This window comes from Coregonus lavaretus, assembly GCF_964263955.1.
Source record: "Coregonus lavaretus genome assembly, chromosome: 3".
Lineage (NCBI taxonomy): Eukaryota > Metazoa > Chordata > Actinopteri > Salmoniformes > Salmonidae > Coregonus > Coregonus lavaretus.
Window position 1 is genome coordinate 35,363,387 of NC_139990.1, and position 23,541 is coordinate 35,386,927.

Consider the following 23,541-nt stretch of genomic DNA (forward strand, 5'->3'; position numbering starts at 1 on the left):
GGTCTGCTGGACCTTAGCCAATCCACCATCGAAAGCCACCAAGAGTAATCAAGCATTATCCTCCATCATAATCACACCGACATGCGCAATCTGCACATGGGTAAGTAACACCAGCTAATAGGCTATCCCTTATTTCACTGACCCGACTCTCTCTGACGGGTTCTATTTGTTAGATGCCGATGTATCGGCCAAAGGCAGCAAGAGCAGCTAACAGAGAACTGACAACATGTCCCGCCGCAAGCAAGCGAAGCCACAGCATCTCAAATTGGACGAAGAAGCGTTGCAAACTGACGTCGCCACAGAACATGGTACGTGAGATTCACACACACTTTTCTGCAACAAAAAAAAAAGCATTAAAAAAAAAGTTATCATAGGCATATTTGATTGCCAGACTATAATAGGCTACAGCAGGCCGATTTAGCTTCAATAGTTATTAATTCATATCTTATTATAATCCTTCCTAACCATTCATATATTATTATAACCCTTTGCCTTATAGGGTTAGGGACTTTAAAAAATCGATTTTAGTATTTCCTTTACTTCCCAGGTTGTTACAAATATAGGACTACGGGTGAATCAGAGCAGATTTTCAACGTTCTTTATCCTGTACATCAGTGTGATATTTATTATACAATCTAAAAAAGTGGTATAAATAAATGGTAGCGTATAGTCTAGATAAATAATATAAATGAGCATAAATAATATAAATTGCCCTCGGATATGATAAGATAACTCTGGATAGGCTATTGTCTGATCGATTTCAAAGCACACTTTCATGAGTTATGCATGCAATTTTGCCCATTGGTAATGGTAGAAATTTGTCCTGAGAGATTTGTAGCCTATCAATAGGCTATATCCTTTCAGTGTGAAGGAATATTGAAAATAGTTAGGCCCTATACGAACAGAAAAATGTATTGTTGTTGTTATTACATTTGTCATCAAATCATATCTGACATAATTTTGACAAATTTATAAAAAGGATATAGTTTCACAGAGGACCCACATCAGCTCATTCTCTGTGTATATTATACTTTAGTGTAACTGTATAATGTTAATGAAAAACTATATAATAAAGATGTTTTATTGTCACACATATGGTAGGCAACTATGGTAGCATTGAAATATGATTTACATAATGACCTATAAGTCTAGAATGAGAGTTTGGTTTTGGATTAAGGAAGTGTCCATGATAATAAGAAAGGCCTACTAGCCTACTTCGTTTTTGAAAAAGGTATGCTTTATAGGCTAGATGTAAAGGAGGATGCCTAATGGGAAAGATTTTAGTTTTTTATTAAACTATATTGTTCCTCAGGTACGGAAAATAAAACATATATGTCATATTTTTTTTTGTTAGTTCATATTCTACTGCAATTGAAAGTGGGCACAAACTGGTTAAATCAAAGTTGTTTCCAGGTACTTTGTCAACATATAGTGACGTAAAATCTACATGGAAAATACATTGTATTTGAAAGAAATCATAAAAGTAACTGTTGTTTTGAGGGTGAAATTTCAACCACAGGATTATGTCATCATGGTAACCAAATATTAAAAAAGACAAACCTTCTATAAAATATGTTGAATTTGTACCTTTAAAACAATGTCAGATCTTCAAAATTATTTCCAAACAATAGGCTGGGCAGCACCTCCTACTGGAGAATTGATCTATCTACAGCTACCCTTTGATCTCCCAAGCCCTGCTCAGCTATGATATTTGTCACTGTATATGATCAATGTGCTATTGTGAGAATGATTGTTGAGAGATTTCCACTTTAAAATTAAATAGATTTTCTGTTGCTATTAAATTCATTCCAAAGGGTAGGTTTAATAGAGCAAGTTAAATGTGACCATACTTTATCACTCATACCATCAATTATGCTATTTAGGCCTATATAGCATTTGCAAAGTCATCAACAGCTGTTGTTTCAATTCAACCCAGGACTCAACAAAAACATTCATAATACATAGGCCTAGGGTTTCAAGCTCTGGTTGATTTAAAATGTAATGATACTTAGTGATATTGAATTGTGTTTGGTTGTCAACGCAACCAAATATATACATTTGAAGGAGCTGTATGTTCTACTTAGTTCCATCTGTGACACTGACTTAATTCCAGTTTGTCTACAAATTAATAATTGATATGTTGGATTCACGTCTCCATCTCAACCGAAAATCTAAGTTAAACAATAGGACTAAATCAAATCACACTTGATTTAAAGTGCATTTAAACTTTGATTTGATTTAATTTGATTTAGTCCTATTGTTATCTTAGATTTTTGTTTGAGATGTAGACGTGAATCCAACATATCAATTATTAAGTCAGTGGCACAGAAGGAACTATCCAAGCAGAAGATAAATCTCCTTCAAATGTTGATATTTGATTGTGTATAAATGTCTTCTAATGTAATCATGTAAAGCATGAATCTTCAAGATATCATGCATAGGTATTGCAGGTCTGTGGAGATCTTCACAATTGCTGTAATAATCTGCACAGAATCTCGAACGGCATTGATCACTTGCGCTATGTGGCCTACTTTTAATGTAATCTCAACTGCAATCCAGGTCATTTGGTTCTGCTATTAGATGAAGCACAGTGATAACACGTTAATCTGTTGTATAAATAAGCAAAACATCTGACATTTAATTCCCATTTGAACTTTGCTGTGATTTTAAATAGTTGAAAGCGCAGTGATAGACATTTGGGTGGCAAACCAAAAATCATACATTGTTTTTCCAATGGAATTTGGTTGTGCTTTTAGATGGTTGAAAGCATAGTGATAACACAATGGAAATTCAACTAACTTTTGGCAGTCTTTTTGAGTGGGGGAATATAGGTTGTAATCTCATTGATCAATGTCTCAACCAAATATTACCAAATTATCCACATTGAAATGACGTGGTGTGCCCAGTGGGAGGCTACTGGTCTGAAAATGTTTTCTTGATTAGATACATATTTTACAGGTACAGTAGCCTATATGTATAAAATATTCATATCAACAAAAATATAGTATTTATCCCGTTAATCCATTCAATCCATTCAAGACAAGAAATTGCGTTGTTTAAATATTTATCTGAGCCACTCAAACATGACTATTTTAATTGAGTCCTATTTGAGACAATATATTTTATGCTTTCTACACGTTTCCTAAATAGTAATAAAGTATATTTTCCATTTGAAATCATAGATACAAATTCTAGATGACAGTTTTGTTAATGATATTCGTCATTTGTACCAATGCTATTCCCTCCCTCCAAATCAAAGGTTATTTTGATATTTATTTTGTTATACACAGTGTAATATACAGTATATATATATATATATGTAAATGTGTGTGTGTGTGTGTGTGTGTGTGTGTGTGTGTGTGTGTAAATCACAGTCAATAGTATTCAACCACCACAATAAACTCAAGGGAGTGAAATAAATAGGCTAAATGTTTTTAAAGTTTTCAGGACAGCACATAAGTGTAGGCCTATATTGTTCTCAAATTGCTGATGGATATATCAACTTAAATAAATATATTTTACAGTAATATCACATTTATCCAAATGATAATATATTATTTATATATGAAGACACTTTCATGGTAACATTAATTTGTGATAAAATATTATTTTTAAGTACTCACAGGTCAAATTAAATATTCTAGTTTTTATATGTTTTAGACGTTTTTGAAGTTTTATGGTGTTAAAGTGGTTGTAATATGGTTTGGCACAATGATTGAATCAGAATCATCAGAATCTTGCTCAGAGGTCCTTAAACTCAAAATGACGTATTACTATCAGGTTTATTAATCTTATCTGCATGGTATTTATTTTAGTAATTCATTTATAATATTTCCCCCCACCTCAGTCAAGGATTATGTAGGATTTATCAGTTATTCAATGTTAGGCTACTCATCAGGCCATTTTTTTCTAGGTTTTTCGTGCTTGGCCTGTATTGTTGACAAATGTGGCAGATTAGTACTATGAAAAGGTGGGATTGTATTGAGTGCCAACAAGGCTCTTCTTTGTCCCGCCCCCCACCAGGCAGGGGGTGTGTTCTGAGATGTGCTTTGATTGAGCCTGCTGACTTAACCTTTGTCCACCTCACCCTACAAGGGGCAAGTGCTGTATGTCAGGATCATAATGCAATTAGTACATCTGTGCCATTGACCTCTGAAGCATGTAGGCCACACTGTCGAGACGGAACCATTGCTGTGTAAACTGATTCCTCACTCTGATCTAACTGTTTGTTTTCATTTTAAAATCTCAATTGCTGTGAATGATTTTGCTCTCCACAGTAAACAAACGATACAAATATTTTTTGGCCATCCTTTGTTCCTGTGTTTGGATAGTGCATTGTGTCATGTATTTCTTGTAAAAGCCATAATATATCCACCTCGATTGTAAAAAGTGTTTTTTGTTTTTGTTGTTGAGGTAGCTTTCTGATATAGCAACAACTTTCCCTATAATAACTATGAAGAATGATAGTGTTTGAATTATCAATTAGAAAATGATTTTTAATCTGTTTAGAAAACCCAACTCTAGCTAATCATGGCATCATGGTCTTACTTCTGTTTGCTGTGACTTAACATTGGTGATCTTGAGACCACCCACTTAGATGAGCCAATGACACTGATTCTCTACTCAAATGTTTTGTATGCTGTTTAGGTTATTAAATCAAACAAATTAAATGGTATATGTCACATGCGCCGAATACAACAGGTGTAGACCTTACCATAAAATGCTTACTTACAAGCCCATAACCAACAATGCAGTTTTAAGAAAAATAAGAGTTAAGAAAAATATTTACTAAATAAACTAAAGTAAAGAATAAAAGAGCAACAATAAAATAACAATAACGAGGCTATATACAGGGGGTACTGGTACCGAGTCAATGTGCGGGGGTACAGGTTAGTCTAGATTATTGAGGTAATATGTACATGTACTGTAGGTAGGGGTAAAGTGACTAATAGATTAAAAAACTGCGAGTAGCAGCAGCTCGGAGGCTGAGCAGTTGCCATACCAGGCGGTGATGCAACCAGTCAGGATGCTCTCGATGGTGCAGCTGTATAACTTTTTGAGGATCTGAGGACCCATGCCAAATCTTTTAAGTCTCCTGAGGGGGAATAGGCATTGTCGTGCCCTCTTCACAACTGTCTTGGTGTGTTTGGACCATGATAGTTTGTTGGTGATGTGGACACCAAGGAACTTGAAGCTCTCAACCTGCTCCACTACAGCCCCGTCGATGAGAATGGGGGTGTGCTCGGCCCTCCGTTTCCTGTAGTCCATGATCAATTATTATTGAAATTGTTGTGACAATTTATTAGTGCAGAAATTTCTGTTATTTTCTGGGTTTTAAACAACTAATTGACCAACATCTGTTCAATTATTTGAATTCCGCTTTGTTTAGTTTTTGGCAATTTCTCTAAAGATACATCAGATCAATCCCGAACTGTGTCATGTAGTAGGGAGTTGTAGTTTCTAACAGGCTAATATTCTACATAGTTTAGAGCAGAAAACGTGGTAATTAACTACAATGACCATAATCCATTGCGCGCCTACTTGTCCAGTGTGTGTTTCTTTTACGCCTGGCACATTAGGATAGTGTTGGCCAGACACTGACAGGGAGAGAAGAATGAGGGACAGAGAGCAGTTGCTTTGCGAGGTATCTCTACCTGAAGATACATGATATGATTAATAGTTGGTATTCAGCAGTCATAAAAGTATGCCTTATTTACTTTGAAGATTTTTTTTATTATTTTTTATTATTATTTTTTATTTTTTATAATTGTTTTACTTTGAAGAATTACTAAAATTGTGATTTTGTTAAACAGCATAGGCAGCAGCTCTATAGAGATGAGATGATGACTTGGAATGAAATAATAAAGTCATCAAATAAAACTAATGTAATAAACACAACTACTGAAATATTTTATTAAAGTAAAGTAATGTGAATAAATTATGGTTAATAAGTGATGAGCAGTAACTATCATCATGGGACTTTTATTAATTATTTTATTATGTTTTGTTACAGCATTCAACCCAAATAATGGATAGTGCATTTCATGTTTTTTTTTTTAAACAATCGGAACTGAAATTGAAAACCGTTTTTTTTATTTTTATAATCAAACTGAAAACCAACTGACTTCAAAAAGCACTAATCGCTCAGCACTACAATTTATTGACCACACAGTATGCCAGACATCCTCGGACACACGCATACAAACACGCACACACACGCATGAATGCACACGCGCGCACACACTAGACAGAGACACACTAGACAGACAGACAGACACACACACACATTATCAAAGCTGCTTTGTGTATGTGCTGTCACAATGGCACTGTTTTTCAACCAGTGCCATGAATGCACTCAAAAAGAGTAAGAAACAAGGTCAATCAGTGGTTGTTTGACAGTTATAAGCACCCCCAACATTTTTTTAGTTGTTTGAACAAACAGTGATCAAAAACACATTTTTATTTTATGTACAGAATAGACAAAACCTTGGATAGATCACAGCACTCATGTTTCGAAGATAAGTTTAAGCCATATTTCCATTCTATCTTATTCTATAGAATGGTAAACATGCACAGTCATCCCTTTTGTGTTTTTTTCCTGACTTTATAGACTTTAAATACTCTGAATTGATTCATTCCACAACACCCATTGAAAAGTTGTTTCAATGCCCATTGAAAAGCAACTTGGGTGTATGTGCAATAAAAGAAAGGTTGAAAATGGAACCCTATGGGCGCTGGTCAAAAGTGCACTATATAGGCAATAGGATGCCATTTTGGATGCACATAAAGTATTGTTTACGCTGGAACTTCCCAGCATTACCCAGCTGGCATGCTCATCTGCCTCCTAACAACACACAGATTTCCCTGTTTCCTCAGTGATTCTGAACTTCACGAGGAGAGCATTGCCAATCAACTGCATTGATTTGAGGGCATTTAGGAGAAGCTTAATGTCTAAAAGAATTAAGCTCTCTAGACTTTTTATAGTTACTGCAGCTGCTAGAATATCACTCAGGATACTGAACAAGAGGACATGAGATTGTATAAAAGACTGTTTATAATTCCTTATAGAATTTACATCAACATAGCAGTAGCTATTACATGTCCAAGATCAAGATAAATATCATGTAAAAATATCATTTTCTGTGTGTGCGAGGGAGGTATTTGCAGCCAGGAATAAAAACAATGGTTTACCATGTGTTTATAGCTGGATGTAGCTAAGTATTGGTGAAGTTATTTCATATCAACATCAGACCAAGAAGTACATATTTTACTGTTCTAGATTGATAACATGTTAAACTAATTATTACTTTCAAATAGAAGCAGCATTATAGATTAATAATGTAAAAGGTTCCTATAGAATATATTAAATTAAGATCAATTATTGGGTTTTCCTTGTTTTCTTCTTTAAATTACTACACTATAAATATAATCTCACATTAATTCCCAGAATGTAGTCATTTTAATTAACTGTAAAATATTATTTTGAAATATTGCTGTTGTATGAACTTGTTTTCAACTTATGTTAATGTTGCATTTTTCCTAGGCACGCTCTAATAGACAATGATAACATGTTTGTTTGACAGAGCCAAGTGTTGTGGAATAGCATATGAAATTCCTGCTGTGGAAATTAGAGTGGTTGATTGCAATAGGGAATGACCCAGTCAAAGACCCAATTTGTACTCAACGGACATGGCACTTTAATTGTATGAATGCATTGGAAATCAATAATCAATCAATTTCATTAAGTTGCAGTATGCACAATTGATAGGTCACATAATTTGATTGATTAGCCAAATCAAATTAGCAGCTGCATACAAGGAGATTTAATTTAGTAGAAACTGGGTCTAATATGATGCAATGAATCTATACATTTAGAATGAAAACTATAGATTGAGTTTATCATTGAACATGTTTACTCTTACTGTAATTGAAGGGTTATAGTCTGTCATCCTAGTTATATTAACTAACAGTTATTTTCTTCTCCCCCTGTTTTCCATGCAGCTCTATTGGAGGGAATGGATGAGGAGGAGCGCCGCAGTGGCATTGAGGAAACGCATGTGTGTGAAAAATGTGCTGAGTACTTCACCTGGGCCGAACTGTATGAGCACCAGAGAAACTGCACAGAGGACCCACCTCAGTTCCTCATTGTGAAGGAAGATGAGGGGATGCCTAGACCTGAGGGATCCCCAGCTGGATCCTCCCCAACCCCCAGCCTGGCCATTCTTAGCCTGGCCCCCAGTGACTCAGCAGACATCGAGTCAGCGGACGGGGGCCTTGAGCTGGTGGAGCCTATGAATGATAATGATAATGACAGCACAGATATGTTAGAGGAGATGAACATGGGAGAGAGGGAGGATGAATCCATGGAGGTGGAGCAGCAGCACCACGACAAACATAAGTCATCTAGACCCCAGAATCCCCCAGATACAACCGAGTTGGCCATCCCTTCATCTCAGTCGTCTCCTGTGACCAGCAGCATGCCCAGTACGAACGTAACGCTGGAGATCCTCCACAGTACCCAGGTGGCTGTGGCCCAGTTCTCCCAGAGCCTCCACAGTAGTGGGGCAGGAGGGAAGGCGGCCACAGCAGCCATCCCAGTGATCCTGGAGCACCTGCTGTCTTTGCATCAGCAACAGGTCCACCAGTTGCAGCTTATTGAGCAGATCCGTAGCCAGGTGGCCTTCATGAACAAACAGCCCACACAAACAGCACTAAACCCAGTCTCCAGGGCCCTATCACTGGCACCAAACCCTTTCCCCTCCCAAGGCCTCATCGCTCCCCCTGTCCTACCACTGTCTGGGACGATTCCCTCTGCCGTCAATGGACAAGCATCTGTGTCTTTGGCAGCTGTGCTTGAGAGGTCCCACACACTCTCCTCACAAACTTCATATGGACAGGCCCACATGAGAAATGTTAGATGTACCTCAGCTCCCTCAGAGAACTCTGCCCCTCCCCCTACTAGCTGCAACAATATTTCCTCATTACAGCCTCCCTACACGGGTTCACACTCACACACAAGCGGGAGCTGTACTCAGACCCTGACCTCGTCCAGCTCACTGTCCATGCAGGGTCAGAGCAACAGTCTCCTCAGCTCACCATCCAGCCTGCCGTTTCTACCTCAGAGCCCCCCCAGCAGTGTCATCTTCCCCAACCTCCTGGCCAGCATCACAGCCACGACTAACGCCCTCGACCCGCTCTCCGCCCTGATGAAGCACCACCGGAATGGCAAGCTGCCCAATGTGTCCATGTTCGACACCAAGCCCAGCACTGAGGAGCCCTTTTTCAAGCATAAGTGCAGGTTCTGCGCCAAAGTGTTTGGCAGCGACAGCGCGCTGCAGATCCACCTGCGCTCTCACACCGGGGAGAGGCCCTTCAAGTGCAACCTCTGCGGCAATCGCTTCTCCACTAAAGGGAACCTGAAAGTCCACTTCCAGAGACACAAAGAAAAGTATCCACATGTTCAGATGAACCCTTATCCAGTGCCGGAATATTTAGACAATGTGCCAACGTGCTCTGGTATTCCCTATGGAATGTCATTCCCTCCTGAAAAACCAGGAGCCACTTGGCTGGATAGCAAGCCTGTTTTAGCGACGGTACCCACCTCTATGGGCCTTCAGCTTCCCTTCACGCTCACTACTATGGGAAGCTCAAGTGGCTCTCTAAGTGTCACACCACCCATCAAATCTCCTTTTAGGCCCTCCCCAGCCACAAGTGAATGTGTGTCTTTGTCGCTGAACACTACAGGCAATGAAACCAGTGTTCCCACAGCTTTAGAGTCTCCACAGTCTAATCAGGAGGGGGAAGCCTCCCACGTATTGAAAGCAGAGGAAATTCACCTGCCCCAAAACTGCATGACTAGACCCAGGGTGAGTCCATTTACTGTGGCAACAAGTAAAGCCATGACTATGACCACATCCACACCTGAGTGCAGCACACCGACTTACCCCGTTTCCAACTTCTCACCACTTTCCCTGGCCTCTGACCCGTTCAAAGCAAAGTTTCCATTCGGTGGCCTCCTGGACTCTATGCAAACGTCAGAGACCTCAAAGCTCCAGCAGCTGGTGGAGAACATAGACAAGAAGATAACAGACCCCAACCAGTGTGTCCTCTGTCACCGCGTGCTCAGCTGCCAGAGCGCGCTGAAGATGCACTACCGTATCCACACAGGGGAGAGGCCCTTTAAATGTAAGGTGTGTGGCAGGGCTTTCACCACCAAAGGAAACCTGAAGACACATATTGGTGTCCACAGAGCAAACCCTCCTCTCCGGGTTCAACATTCATGTCCCATCTGCCAGAAGAAGTTCACCAACGCTGTAGTGCTACAGCAGCACATCCGCATGCATATGGGGGGTCAGATCTCAAACTCACCCTTAATGGACGGCCTACAGGACCTCGACACTGATCTCTCCTTCGATGAGAAGAACTTTGACAGCCTGAAGAACTATGACAATGACCTCATGTACGACAACTCCATGGGGGAGGAAGAGGATGATGAAGAAGAAGAGGTAGAAAATATGGAGGGGGGTGTAGATACCCTCAAACCCCTGAGCTCTGTCTCAAGTTCTCCTCCCAACTCTGATGCTGTTGTCTCCAGCATAGCTGCACTGGAGAACCAAATGAAAATGATAGACTCCACCATAAACCTAAACAACTCCTTTGGGCTGAAGTCAATGATGAATGGTTTTATGGACAGTGAGCGCCGTGCTGCTATCCACTACTCTATAGTGGGAGAAGGACAGAATCACAATGCAGTCGGCAGCCCAACTGTGTCTGAATCGTCCACCGCCATGCATGTACCAGTGTCACCTGCACAAAGCAACTCTGAGGTCCACCTCTGCAATTCCCCATCTGGGAAGCACAGTGGAGAGTCACAAGAGATCACAGCCTCAGTGAAGAGTGAGAAATCTGATTCGCCCACCTCGACTCCGGTACTGGAAAATGGAGTGACCCTGGATCTGAGAGGGATGCAACCTCACAGGCAGTGTGTGAAACGGGAGAGTCCTTACAGTACGCTGTTCCTGAGTAAAGAACGTGGTAAGATAACAATATCAACTGATAATATCTGTAGGTGTAATAACAATGTAAAAAGGGGTTCCATTTTTAAATGCTTTATATAATATAATAATAATAATATAATATGCCATTTAGCAGACGCTTTTATCCAAAGCGACTTACAGTCATGCGTGCATACATTTTTTGTGTATGGGTGGTCCCGGGGATCGAACCCACTACCTTGGCGTTACAAGCGCCGTGCTCTACCAGCTGAGCTACAGAGGACCACAACAACGGTTGAACATTTTGTTTTCCCCCTTCACTATCTAGCAAATGTAGATCTCATTCAGTTACCCCCAAAACATATTACAACTCTAAAACATCGCTTTATCTAATTGTTTTAGGTTCCAGCCAAAGCATTCCTAGCCTGAATACCAGCATTGCGCCAAGGATGATCAAATCTGAAATGAATGGGCACCATCGGCCAATGAACTTCAACGAGGGGCTGCATCATCCATTTGGCCTCCAGGTCCCTGCCGCTCCTCCATCTCTGGTGAGCCCAGGAATCATCTCTCTGCTTGGGCCACCTCAACTTCGACGGACCCCCAAGCAGCACAACTGCCATGCGTGTGGGAAGAACTTCTCCTCAGCCAGCGCTCTACAGATCCATGAGCGGACCCACACTGGGGAGAAACCATTCGGTTGCTCCATCTGTGGCAGGGCATTCACAACTAAAGGAAACCTGAAGGTACTACACATTTTAATGGGATTGTATTTACTGTATTTGCTCCCCAAACACTCTAAAGACTCAGTACCTGTTGTTCAAACAATTTCAGAATATTTTCAGCTTAGCTTATAGATGAAAATGCTCTATCAGCTATGACTAATTTTAATGGATTTTTGTTTTATCTCCTCCATCCCCTCTCTCCCCCCATTCCTCTTTAGGTACACATGGGCACTCACATGTGGAACAACGCACCAGCCAGAAGAGGCAGGCGTCTGTCAGTGGAGAACCCCATGGCCTTGCTGGGTGGGGAAGCTGCCATGAAGTTCGGAGAGATGTTTCAGAAGGACCTGACGGGACGGGCCATGAACGTGGACCCAGGGTTCTGGAACCGCTACGCATCAGCTATAACCAACGGCCTAGCCATGAAGAAGAATGAGATCTCAGTGATCCAGAATGGGGGGATTCCACAGCTTTATCCCATGACGGCAGGCATGGACAGAGTCAGCACTGGGGGTAGCTCACCAATGACCAGTCTTGGAAAGACAGCCATGGACCTTGGAATTAACCGACCCGACACTTTTCTATGTTAATTGATGACAGTAAAGAGATTGGGATCAATTGAAATAAATTGAATGGCAGATTAATAAAATAAATAGATTATACAAACAATGTAGAGAATAAATGATTGATTTATTTGTAAAAACGAGTTGACTATGTATTATATTATATACAGATAAAAAATGTTTTATTAATTCACATACCTATAGTATTTCATTCTTGTTTTATTTGACTGTCCATTTGCAAATGTTGGTTTTGCCCCCATAAACTCGTTGTTTCACTTTGTCCATGGTGCTTACTAGAGACACATACTCTATTACTCTAAAAAGGGAAAATGTGATATAGAAATGCAAAGAGAGGAATCTGTCCGTTGCTCACTGCTGCTATTTTGTGCAAAGCACATATTTCTTTATAACGAGGCCTCACATGTAGGCCTGCAGCATTTCAAATTGAAGAATTTGTGCAAGTAATTGTGCAACCCTGAGGTTGGACAATAATTTCTTGAATTTACTTCAGGTTAAATTGCATGTCCCATTTCTTCACTGGACTTTACTCTTGACTTTACACAGTCTATCAGCATGCATTTCAGCTTCCTCATGTAAGTTATTTTCTCTGCATCCAAAATGTACACTACCAGTCAAACGTTTTAGAACACGTACTCATTCAAGGGTTTTTCTTAATTTTTACTATTTTCTACATTGTAGAATAATAGTGAAGACATCAAAACAATGAAATAACACATATGGAATCATGTAGTAACCAAAAAAGTGTTAAACAAATCAAAATATATTTTATATTTGAAATTCTTCAAATAGCCACCCTTTTCCTTGATGACAGATTTGCACACTCTTGGCATTCTCTCAACCACCTTTATGAGGTAGTCACCTGGAATGCATTTCAAGTAACAGGCATGCCTTCTTAAAAGTTAATTTGTGGAATTTCTTTCCTTCTTAATGCGTTTGAGCCAATCAGTTGTGTTGAGACAAGGTAGAATAGAGCCCTATTTAGTAAAAGACCAAGTCCATATCATTACTTTAAGACATGAAGGTCAGTCAATACGGAACATTTCAAGAACTTTGAAAGTTTCTTCAAGTGCAGTCACAAAAACTATAAAGCGCTATGATGAAACTGGCTCTCATGAGGACCGCCACAGGAATGGAAGACCCGGAGTTACCTCTGCTGCAGAGGATAAGTTAATTATAGTAACCAGCCTCAGTAATTGCAGCCCAAATAAATGCTTCACAGAGTTCAAGTCACAGTCACATCTCAACATGAACTGTTCAGAGGGGACTGTGTGAAACAGGCATTCATGGTCAAATTGTTGCAAAGAAACTACTACTAAAGGACACCAATAATAATAATAATAATAAGAGACCTGCTTGGGCCAAGAAACACAAGAAATTGACATTAGACTGGTGGAAATGTGTCCTTTGGTCTGGAGTCCAAATTTCAGATTTTGGGTTCCAACCACCGTGTCTTTGTGAGACGCGGTGTGGGTGAACGGATGATCTCCGCATGTGTAGTTCCCACCGTAAAGCATGGAAGAGGAGGTGCTATGGTGTGGGGGTGCTTTGCTGGTGACACTGTCTGTGATTTATTTAGAATTCAAGGCACACTTAACCAGCATGGCTACCACAGCATTCTACAGCGATACGCCATCCCATCTGGTTTGGGCTCAGTGGGACTATCATTTGTTTTTCAACAGGACAATGACCCAACACACCTCCAGGCTGTGTAAGGGCTATTTTACCAAGAACGAGAGTGATGTAGTGCTGCATCAGATGATCTGGCCTCCACAATCCCCCGACCTCAACCAAATTGAGATGGTTTGGGATGAGTCGGACCGCAGAGTGAAGGAAAAGCAGCTAACAAGTGCTCAGCATATGTGGGACCTCCTTCAAGACTGTTCGAAAAGCATTCCAGGTGAAGCTAGTTGAGAGAATGCCAAGAGTGTGCAAAATTGTCATCAAGGCAAAGGGTGGCTATTTGAAGAACCTCAAATTTAAAATATATTTTGATTTGTTTAACACTTTTTGGTTACTACATGATTCCATATGTGTTATTTCATAGTTTTGATGTCTTCACTAATATTCTATAATGTAGAAAATAGTAAAAATAAAGAAAAACCCTTGCATGAGTAGGTGTTCTAAAACTTTTGACCGGTATTGTATATTAAGATAAAAATGAGAAAACAATCAATTGGCTTACAGATGCATACATAAACAGAATGTAAGCTATACGTTTTAGACAAAACATGTTTTGTTACCATTTTTGTTCATCTTGTTGTTAGTGATTTCAGCATTTTATCTCCTCCCCTGAGAACTATTTTTTTGATTTCTAAATTTGATGTACAGAGGAGGCATCAACTAAAGAAATCCGAGACATTCGCCTCTTTTCTGCATGAAATCTACAGACCAAAAAATAAATTATCTAGTGTGCATATAGCAGGATGGCATAAAAAGCAATGGATGTGGAACCTCTCACTCTCAGCAAATATTTTTACAAGCAAAATTTGCTGGGCCGACAGACATCTACTGTCTAGTTTACAATATTTCATGCTACTTTAAATAAATATCTACGATTTGAGAAATGTGATTTTTCCAACTTTTACTGTGTTAAGCATTACTGCTTGACATGTAGCGACATTAATTCATAATTGTAGACTACAAAACGAACTGAGCTAATAAAATCTCACATACATTCAGCAACTTGTCTCATCTGTCAATCCTGTCAGACCAAATAATGTTGCGTCCAAGACAACTGGGAACTTGGAATAATATATGTGAAATCATGAGGTCAGTCAGTGACCTTCAGGTCGGAAAGCGGAGCTCTAGAAAGAGGCACGCGTTCCCGAGTTGGAATTCCGATATGGATGACCGTTCAAAACTATTTTTTCCCAGCCGGATCTCGTTTTTTCCGAGATCCCAGTTGTCTTGAACGCACTGATGTCGGAGATCAGAGATTTCCGAGTTCCCAGTTGTTTTGAACACGGCATAAGAAAACCTTTTTCCGGAAGATCAAGGTTTTGGGACTGGTAGTGACGTCATGATGTGTACAGTTCAGCTAAGATGGCTGACAGTATCCTGCTAAACCCGGTGCTGAAGAACTCGAAAAAAATTGCTTATTACAACACTGCAAGACATTCCAGGTATGGGACAAATTAGTATTTTTTTAGTTCAAGCGGTGGAGATATCGTTTTCGATATTTATTTTGCATTTCAGTAGTTTGGGGACGTTGAAATAATAGTTGTTCCGTGACTCGAGCTAGCCGCGCACGCTAACAAGTGTTTCTTACCTCTGGCGCTGGTTTCAACAAACGAAGCAGGGTTCTTTGCTAGCTAATGTTAGCTGTATGACAACTGCTAATCTCTCTTGACTAGGAAAAGCAGACAACGACCTATTGCTATTTTAGGAAGGACTAGGATTCAAGAGCCCTTTATTTATTTGCCAAGCACAGCTAGATAACAGAACAGCGGCTGTTGGTGGGGACGATGGATTGATTGGGCCACATTGATGCGCGTCACATGAAAACAAACATGTCTGACTTCAGTGTTTGAGGGTCTACATAACGAAGAAATCAGTACAATTTATCGTGTTGGACGTGTGGGAAATTGGTAGAGTCAAAGGAGAAATAGAGGTTTTGGTGGCAACTGCAGAGAGGTCAAGTCTCGCACACCCAAATACATCAGCAGAGTTACAGGGTGTGTTAAGTGGTGGTGTCCCATCCCTTCAGGCTGTTGGCCTGAAGTAATAATAATATAATAATAATATGCCATTTAGCAGACGCTTTTATCCAAAGCGAATTACAGTCATGCGTGCATACATTTTTTTTTGTGTATGGGTGGTCCCGGGGATCGAACCCACTACCTTGGCGTTACAAGCGCCGTTCTCTACCAGCTGAGCTACAGAGGACAATGGTAGTAGGAATAAATATATTTAAATAGTGGAGTATGGTAGTTATTTTATTTTTTATGAGTATAGTATTAGAGGGTATTTGTTGTATTTTTAAATTTTTTAAAGCAAATATAAGGGAGTTACAGTGCCTTGCAAAAGTATTAATCCCCCTTGGCGTTTTTTCTATTTTGTTGCATTACAACCTGTAATTTAAATGGATTTTTATTTGGATTTCATGTAATGGACATACACAAAATAGTCAAAATTGTTGAAGTGAAATGGAAAAAATAACTTGTTTCAAAGAATTATACAAAATAAATAACGGAAAAGTGGTGCGTGCATATGTATTCACCCCCTTTGCTATGAAGCCCCTAAATAAGATTGGGTGCAACCAATTACCTTCAGAAGTCACATAATTAGTTAAATATAGTCCACCAGTGTGCAATCTGTGTCACATGATCTGTCACATGATCTCAGTATATACAGTGAGGGGAAAAAAGTATTTGATCCCCTGCTGATTTTGTACGTTTGCCCACTGACAAAGAAATGATCAGTCTATAATTTTAATGGTAGGTTTATTTGAACAGTGAGAGACAGAATAACAAAAAAAAAATCCAGAAAAACGCATGTCAAAAGTGTTATAAATTGATTTGCATTTTAATGAGGGAAATAAGTATTTGACCCCTCTGCAAAACATGACTTAGTACTTGGTGGCAAAACCCTTGTTGGCAATCACAGAGGTCAGATGTTTCTTGTAGTTGGCCACCAGGTTTGCACACATCTCAGGAGGGATTTTGTCCCACTCCCCTTTGCAGATCTTCTCCAAGTCGTTAAGGTTTCAAGGCTGACGTTTGGCAACTCGAACCTTCAGCTCCCTCCACAGATTTTCTATGGGATTAAGGTCTGGAGACTGGCAAGGCCACTCCAGGACCTTAATGTGCTTCTTCTTGAGCTACTCCTTTGTTGACTTGGCCGTGTGTTTTGGGTCATTGTCATGCTGGAATACCCATCCACGACCCATTTTCAATGCCCTGGCTGAGGGAAGGAGGTTCTCACCCAAGATTTGACGGTACATGGCCCTGTCCATCGTCCCTTTGATGCGGTGAAGTTGTCCTGTCCCTTAGCATAAAAACACCCTCAAAGCATAATGTTTCCACCTCCATGTTTGACGGTGGGGATGGTGTTCTTGGGGTCATAGGCAGCATTCCTCCTCCTCCAAACACGTTGAGTTGATGCCAAAGAGCTCAATTTTTGTCTCATCTGACCACAACCCTTTCACCCAGTTCTCCTCTGAATCATTCAGATGTTCATTGGCAAACTTCAGACGGGCCTGTATATGTGCTTTCTTGAGCAGGGGGACCTTGCGGGCGCTGCAGGATTTCAGTCCTTCACGGCGTAGTGTGTTACCAATTGTTTTCTTGGTGACTATGGTCCCAGCTGCCTTGAGATCATTGACAAGATCCTCCGATGTAGTTGTGGGCTGATTCCTCACCGTTCTCATGATCATTGCAACTCCACGAGGTGGGATCTTGCATGGAGCCCCATGCCGAGGTAGATTGATAGTTATTTTGTGTTTCTTCTATTTGCGAATAATCACACCAACTGTTTTCACCTTCTCACCAAACTGCTTGGCAATGGTCTTGTAGCCCATTCCAGCCTTGTGTAGGTCTACAATCTTGTTCCTGACATCCTTGGAGAGCTCTTTGGTCTTGGCCATGGTGGAGAGTTTGTAATCTGATTGATTGATTGCTTCTGTGGACAGGTGTCTTTTATACAGGTAACAAGCTGAGATTAGGAGCACTCCCTTTAAGAGTGTGCTCCTAATCTCAGCTCGTTACCTGTATAAAAGACACCTGGGAGCCAGAAATCTTTCTGATTGAGAGGGGGTCAAATACTTATTTCCCTCATTAAAATGCTAATCAATTTATAAAAAATTTGACATGCGTTTTTCTGGATTTTTTTGTTGTTATTCCGTCTCTCACTGTTCAAATAAACCTACCATTAAAATTATAGACTGATCATTTCTTTGTCAGTAGGAAATGTACAAAATCAGCAGGGGATCAAATACTTTTTTCCCTCACTGTATACACCTGTTCTGAAAGGCCGCAGAGGCTGCAACACCACTAAGCAAGGGGCACCACCAAGCAAGCGGCACCATGAAGACCAAGGAGCTCTCCAAGCAGGTCAGGGACAAAGTTGTGGAGAAGTACAGATCAGGGTTGGGTTATAAAAAATATATCAGACACTTTGAACATCACACAGAGCACCATTTAATCCATTATAAATTTTTTTTTGAAAGAATATGGCACCACACCAAACCTGCCAAGAGAGGGCCGCCCACCAAAACTCATGGACCAGGCAAGGAGGGCATTAATCGGAGAGGCAACAAAGAGACCAAAGATAACCCTGAAGGAGCTGCAAAGCTCCACAGCGGAGATTGGAGTATCTGTCCATATGACCACTTTAAGACATACACTCCACAGAGCTGGGCTTTACGGAAGAGTGGCCAGAAAAAAGCAGTCGCTTAAAGAAAAAAATAAGCGAACACGTTTGGTGTTCGCCAAAAGGCATGTGGGAGACTACCCAAACATATGGAAGAAGGTACTCTGGTCAGATGAGACTCAAATTGAGCTTTTTGGCCATCAAGGAAAACGCTATGTCTGGCTTAAACCCAACACCTCTCATTACCCCGAGAACACCATTCCTACAGTGAAGCATGGTGCTGGCAGCATCATGCTGTGGGGATGTTTTTCATCGGCAGGGACTGGGAAACTGGTCAGAATTGAAGGAATGATGGATGGCTTTTAAATACAGGGAAATTCTTGAGGGAAACCTGTTTGTCTTCCAGAGATTTAAGACTGGGACGGAGGTTCACCTTCCAGCAGGACAATGACCCTAAGCATAATGCTAAAGCAACACTCCAGTGGCTAGATGTGCCAAGTCTAAAGAGAGATACCCCAATAGACTTGCAGCTGTATTGCTGCAAAAGGTGGCTCTACAAAGTATTGACTTTGGGGGGGGGGGGGGGGGGTGAATAGTTATGCGCTCTCAAGTTTACTGTTTTTTTTGTCTTATTTCTTGTTTGTTTCACAATAATCTTCAAAGTGGTAGGCATGTTGTGTAAATCAAATGATACAAACCCCCCAAAAATCCATTTGAATTCCAGATTCTAAGGCAACAAAATAGAAAAAATGCCAAGGGGGGTGAATACTTTCGCAAGCCAATGTGTACTCCAGTCTAGTAGATGGCGGTAATGTAACATTTATTGTATGCCATCCACCGTTAAACAGAACATAACAGAACAGCTGACACGCCAAGCGTCACATGACGTGTTTCTACAACTCGTCCCTTCTTTGTCGTCTGGGTATTTAGCTAGGTAGGCTATTGGCAAACAGTGCTTATAATTCCACCTTTCCAAGTGATAAGTCATGATTTACTTAAGGAAAGTAGGTAATACAGTGCGACCCCCATCTTGTGGTCCGGATTGGGTGGGTGAGTCACAGAGTAGGAAGAGAATTGGAGGCGGAGCGCGTGACTAGCTCACTGATCAATAACCTTCTGCTTAGGAGATGTCCTTGCTGATGGACCTCGAATGTGGTCATTATAAAAACATTCACTGCTGAGTCTGTCAGTGCATTTTTATGAAAGCACTGCCTGCAAACGTGCTTCCCTACCTCCTTACACCATCACAATCTATTTTACTTGCACTGTTCCTCGAAGACCAACTAGGCAGAAAGTGGTTGCAGGACAGAATTTCCAATGGCTTGTTACGGGACTAAGCAACATTTCTTCCAGTTTATTCAATGCCTTCCTCACTACTCCCCTATTCTTTCAGAATTACTTCCATATAAGCCACGATACAATCTAGGCCTACTAGGCTAACTCTCCACTACAGCCCCTCTATGGTCATGGTCCACATCAAATGTCTGACGGAAACTCTTACTTTTCTGATAAGCAGGAACATAAATAGGGAATCTGCCTGATTTACCAGTTCATGGAATCGTCTGCCTTGGCGTATTGCACTGCTCGGTAGAGTTTAAATGCACCAAGTGCTACTGTATGGGATGGGTTGGCCCTGAGGTTGTACTTATAAAGCCCTCCATCTGCGCTATGGACCCATTCAATGACTGAGGCAAGATTAACAGAATGTGCAAATGTTCTCAAATCTACAGTATTTTGTATAGCTAGTCCAGCGTCATTGAGAGGCCCTCCTTTACCTGGTACTGTAGCAGACCTGCTCCAAATTCCTTAAGTCCTTATGGAGAAGACACCATGTCCCCAAGAGTGTTTCCTTTGTGCTCTTAGTGATAATGTGAATTGTGTAGGCTACTCCAGGGCATAGGAACCAAGCCAACCTGTCCTCTGGCTTAATTCTATTTGTCAGTAGTCTTTCATTCCTACATCAGCGATATTAAAGCTTTAAAATGCAGTAGAGATTAGTTTACATGCATCGATACTGTTAGGGTCCATACATGTCTGGATCTGGATGCTAGGATCCTATTTGTCAAGTGAAAAATGTGGCCCAGTGGAATCGATGTAATGCAATAAAGTAGGAGGAATGTGTCAGCAAATGAATTAATTGAACCTTTTCTTTATCAGAGTGGTAGTGAATCAGTGAAACCAACTGACAAATGTTCAAGTTCCCCTGCTTTAAGGTTGCAATCAATACAGATCCTCACCCTGATAGGCCTTTGTTGTTGTCTGGGTAAACAGCTGTCTCGTCTTCATTATTGTTAGTTCCCAAGTTATCACTTTTTTACCATGAGTTCCTTCCTGTTTTTGTAAAGATTGTGCTGTAACAACAAGCCCAGTTGTCAAACATCTGTATTTTGTAGGTATACATGCGTTTGCTGTAAGGTCTCTTCTGTCAATATGTGACTTGTTTCAGGAAACTAGGCGTATGTCGCGGGTCACTACTTCACAGGAGAGCCATTTGAATGAAAACGTTTTAAAAAAATCAAAATGTGTTTTTTTTGGCATAAATACCTTCTGGAACATGTGAACTTTCATGTGCCTTAATAACAAACGTGTATGCCATCTGTAAATACGAATACAATTGTTAAATTACGAGCCTAGTTGGTTAAGCCACAGAAAAAGACAGCAACCTTCCCAGTAGCCATGATTGGCTGAGATAATGAGTGGGCTGGACATGCCGAGAGAGAAGGCTTCTATCTATTTGAGCTGGTTAGTATGTGTAGGGTAATCCTGTCTAATGTGGCGTTTTTTGAAATGTATTGTGTAGTGGAGCTGCATAAGTGTTGCTCTCCACTTTCTGGAGGATCGAGTTTTGAAATCAGTGGAATTAGAGTATGATAGCTGAAGAGATGGAGAAAACACCTGTCTCTGGTTCTTCAAACTAAGGGCAACCATGGCATCCGTGACAGGGAGACGTGTCCATCATGCATGATGTATACAGGTAAAATAGTCTAGCTAGCTACATTTTCAGATATTACACGTTTCTAATTTTGACAGGAAGTGGTTTCATTTCAAGTTAGTGTACTGTTAGCTAGCTAGCTAACGTTAGCTGGCTAGCTCACTAGCTAACGTTATGTGTATGATATTATTAGTATATCAAAGCTATTTGCTTGCTAACATTGAACCTGGTTGGTTAGCTACCTGCAGATTCATGCAGGGTAGTAATGTCATGAGTTGGGATTATGGGACATTGTTTAACTAGCTAACGTTAGCTGGTGGCTCGCTAGCTAACGTTACGTGTATGATGTTATTATTTGTATCTCAGAGCCGTTTGCTTGGCTAGTTAGAGCCTAATGTTAGCTAGCTAACATTGATCCGAGTTGGTTAGCTACCAGCAGATTCATGCAGGGTAGTAACGTCATGAGTTGGGATTATGGGACATTGTTTAGCTAGCTAGGTAACGTTAGCTGGCTGGCTCGCTAGCTAACATTACGTGACGTGTATGATCTTACATGTTATTTACTTAGCAAGGTTCATTGTTTACCTAGCTAGCTAGCTAAATGTCTTAACAAAATACTCCACTATGCAAGTAACCATTTCGGGTGTGTTCGTAAATTCAGTCTGAGTATGCCAGAGCGCAGAATAACTGATGAATTTACGAATGCACAACACCCGTTGAATATGGCAGGTGTCAGTAAATGTCGGCAAAAAAGCGTAAAAATGAAATTGTTGCCAGCAGAGCTGGTTAGGCAGTTTTCATGTTATCCAGAGGTAAACAATTAACCATAATCCCAATTTTGTGTCTGAAAGTAAATAGCAAGCTAGCCAATGTTAGCCAGTTAGCTTGAGTGCTTGACTGCTGTTGTGAGGTCAGAACGCTCCGATCAACCCTACTCGTCGGGCAGAGCGTCAAGTGTGCACTCTGAACGCTCCGAGAGCTCAACGAGATGGGTGGGGCTAAAGCTTAAGAGGGTGTGAACAATGCTAAATGGGTGTAGACAAAGTAGAGCTCTTCACTAGGTACCAAAACATTCAAAGGACATTTTCTCAAAAGTGAGATTACAAGTTTATCAACTTTCAAAGCAGAATTACTTTCCCATTGTTCCCTTAAATGCAGTGTATGATATACGATTTTGTAGCTCTGTGTCTCTGCTTTTATCCAATGGAAAAAAACACAATTTCAAATGTTGCTACATAAGACCGAAACAAGGCCGTCGGTCACATATGTTCACTGCAAGTTTGTTAGTATCTGTGCCTGCTTGGCATTAACTTGTACCTAGCTGTATTATTTACAGTAAAGCCTATTGTTTTTCCTTTCCAGGTATTCTTTAGAAGATGAACCCTCTAACTTGGACGAGATGCCCCTGATGATGTCTGAGGAAGGTTTTGAGAACGATGAGAGTGATTACCACACCCTACCTCGGGCCAGGGTTAACCAGAGACAGAGAGGTCTGGGGTGGTTCCTCATGGGGGGCTGGAAGATCCTCTGTGGCAGGTAGGCTGGAAGTGGAACCACTAACTGTTGGGCTGCATCCCGGTTCTCCACTCGTCTCCTGAAGTGTGCACTTGCACACTCCCCGTCAAAGATTTAACAATGGTGGAAACTTCCTCTAGCTAATGCTTACACAAATCCAATGCTTTTAAATCCATGTCGGGAATGTGCAAGTGCACACTTTGGGAGGAGGGCTCTCGAAAGGGTTTTGTTTTTTCATCAACCAACCAATGGCTTTATTGAAAGATGAGCTATAATATATGGTAATGTAGTTTTAGGGATTTCAGTTCAAACCATTGAAAGATTTGCATTCCCTGCCCCAAAGTGTGTGTCTATGTGTGTTGGGGAAGAAGGGAGGGGGTATTATTGGTATATTTGTATTGTATGCCAGAGAGCCTCAGTTTGGAGTTCCAACGCACTGGTAGCTGTGCATGAAGTGAACAGAGGGGATGTTTTTGGTTGAG

At 40.7% G+C, this 23,541-nt stretch overlaps 2 protein-coding genes across 2 annotated transcripts in view; both read left to right on the plus strand.

Moving 5' to 3' along the window:
* Positions 1-226: 226 nt before the first annotated feature.
* On the plus strand, positions 227-12,309 carry LOC311107176 (sal-like protein 3; the record flags this gene model as incomplete). Its single annotated transcript, XM_084149666.1, has 4 exons — positions 227-308; positions 8,002-11,034; positions 11,397-11,740; positions 11,938-12,309. 4 exons carry the CDS (start codon positions 227-229, stop codon positions 12,307-12,309), a joined length of 3,831 nt encoding a protein of 1,276 aa, XP_084005792.1.
* A 3,019-nt stretch (positions 12,310-15,328) lies between these two features.
* LOC311126914 (putative phospholipid-transporting ATPase IIB) overlaps positions 15,329-23,541 on the plus strand; it is a 66,492-nt gene continuing 58,279 nt past the window's right edge. Inside the window, exons 1-2 of the mRNA XM_084158612.1 lie at positions 15,329-15,425; positions 22,907-23,080. Coding sequence (XP_084014738.1) covers positions 15,346-15,425; positions 22,907-23,080 — 254 coding nt within the window. The 5' untranslated portion in view covers positions 15,329-15,345. The remainder of the gene's footprint in view (positions 15,426-22,906; positions 23,081-23,541) is intronic.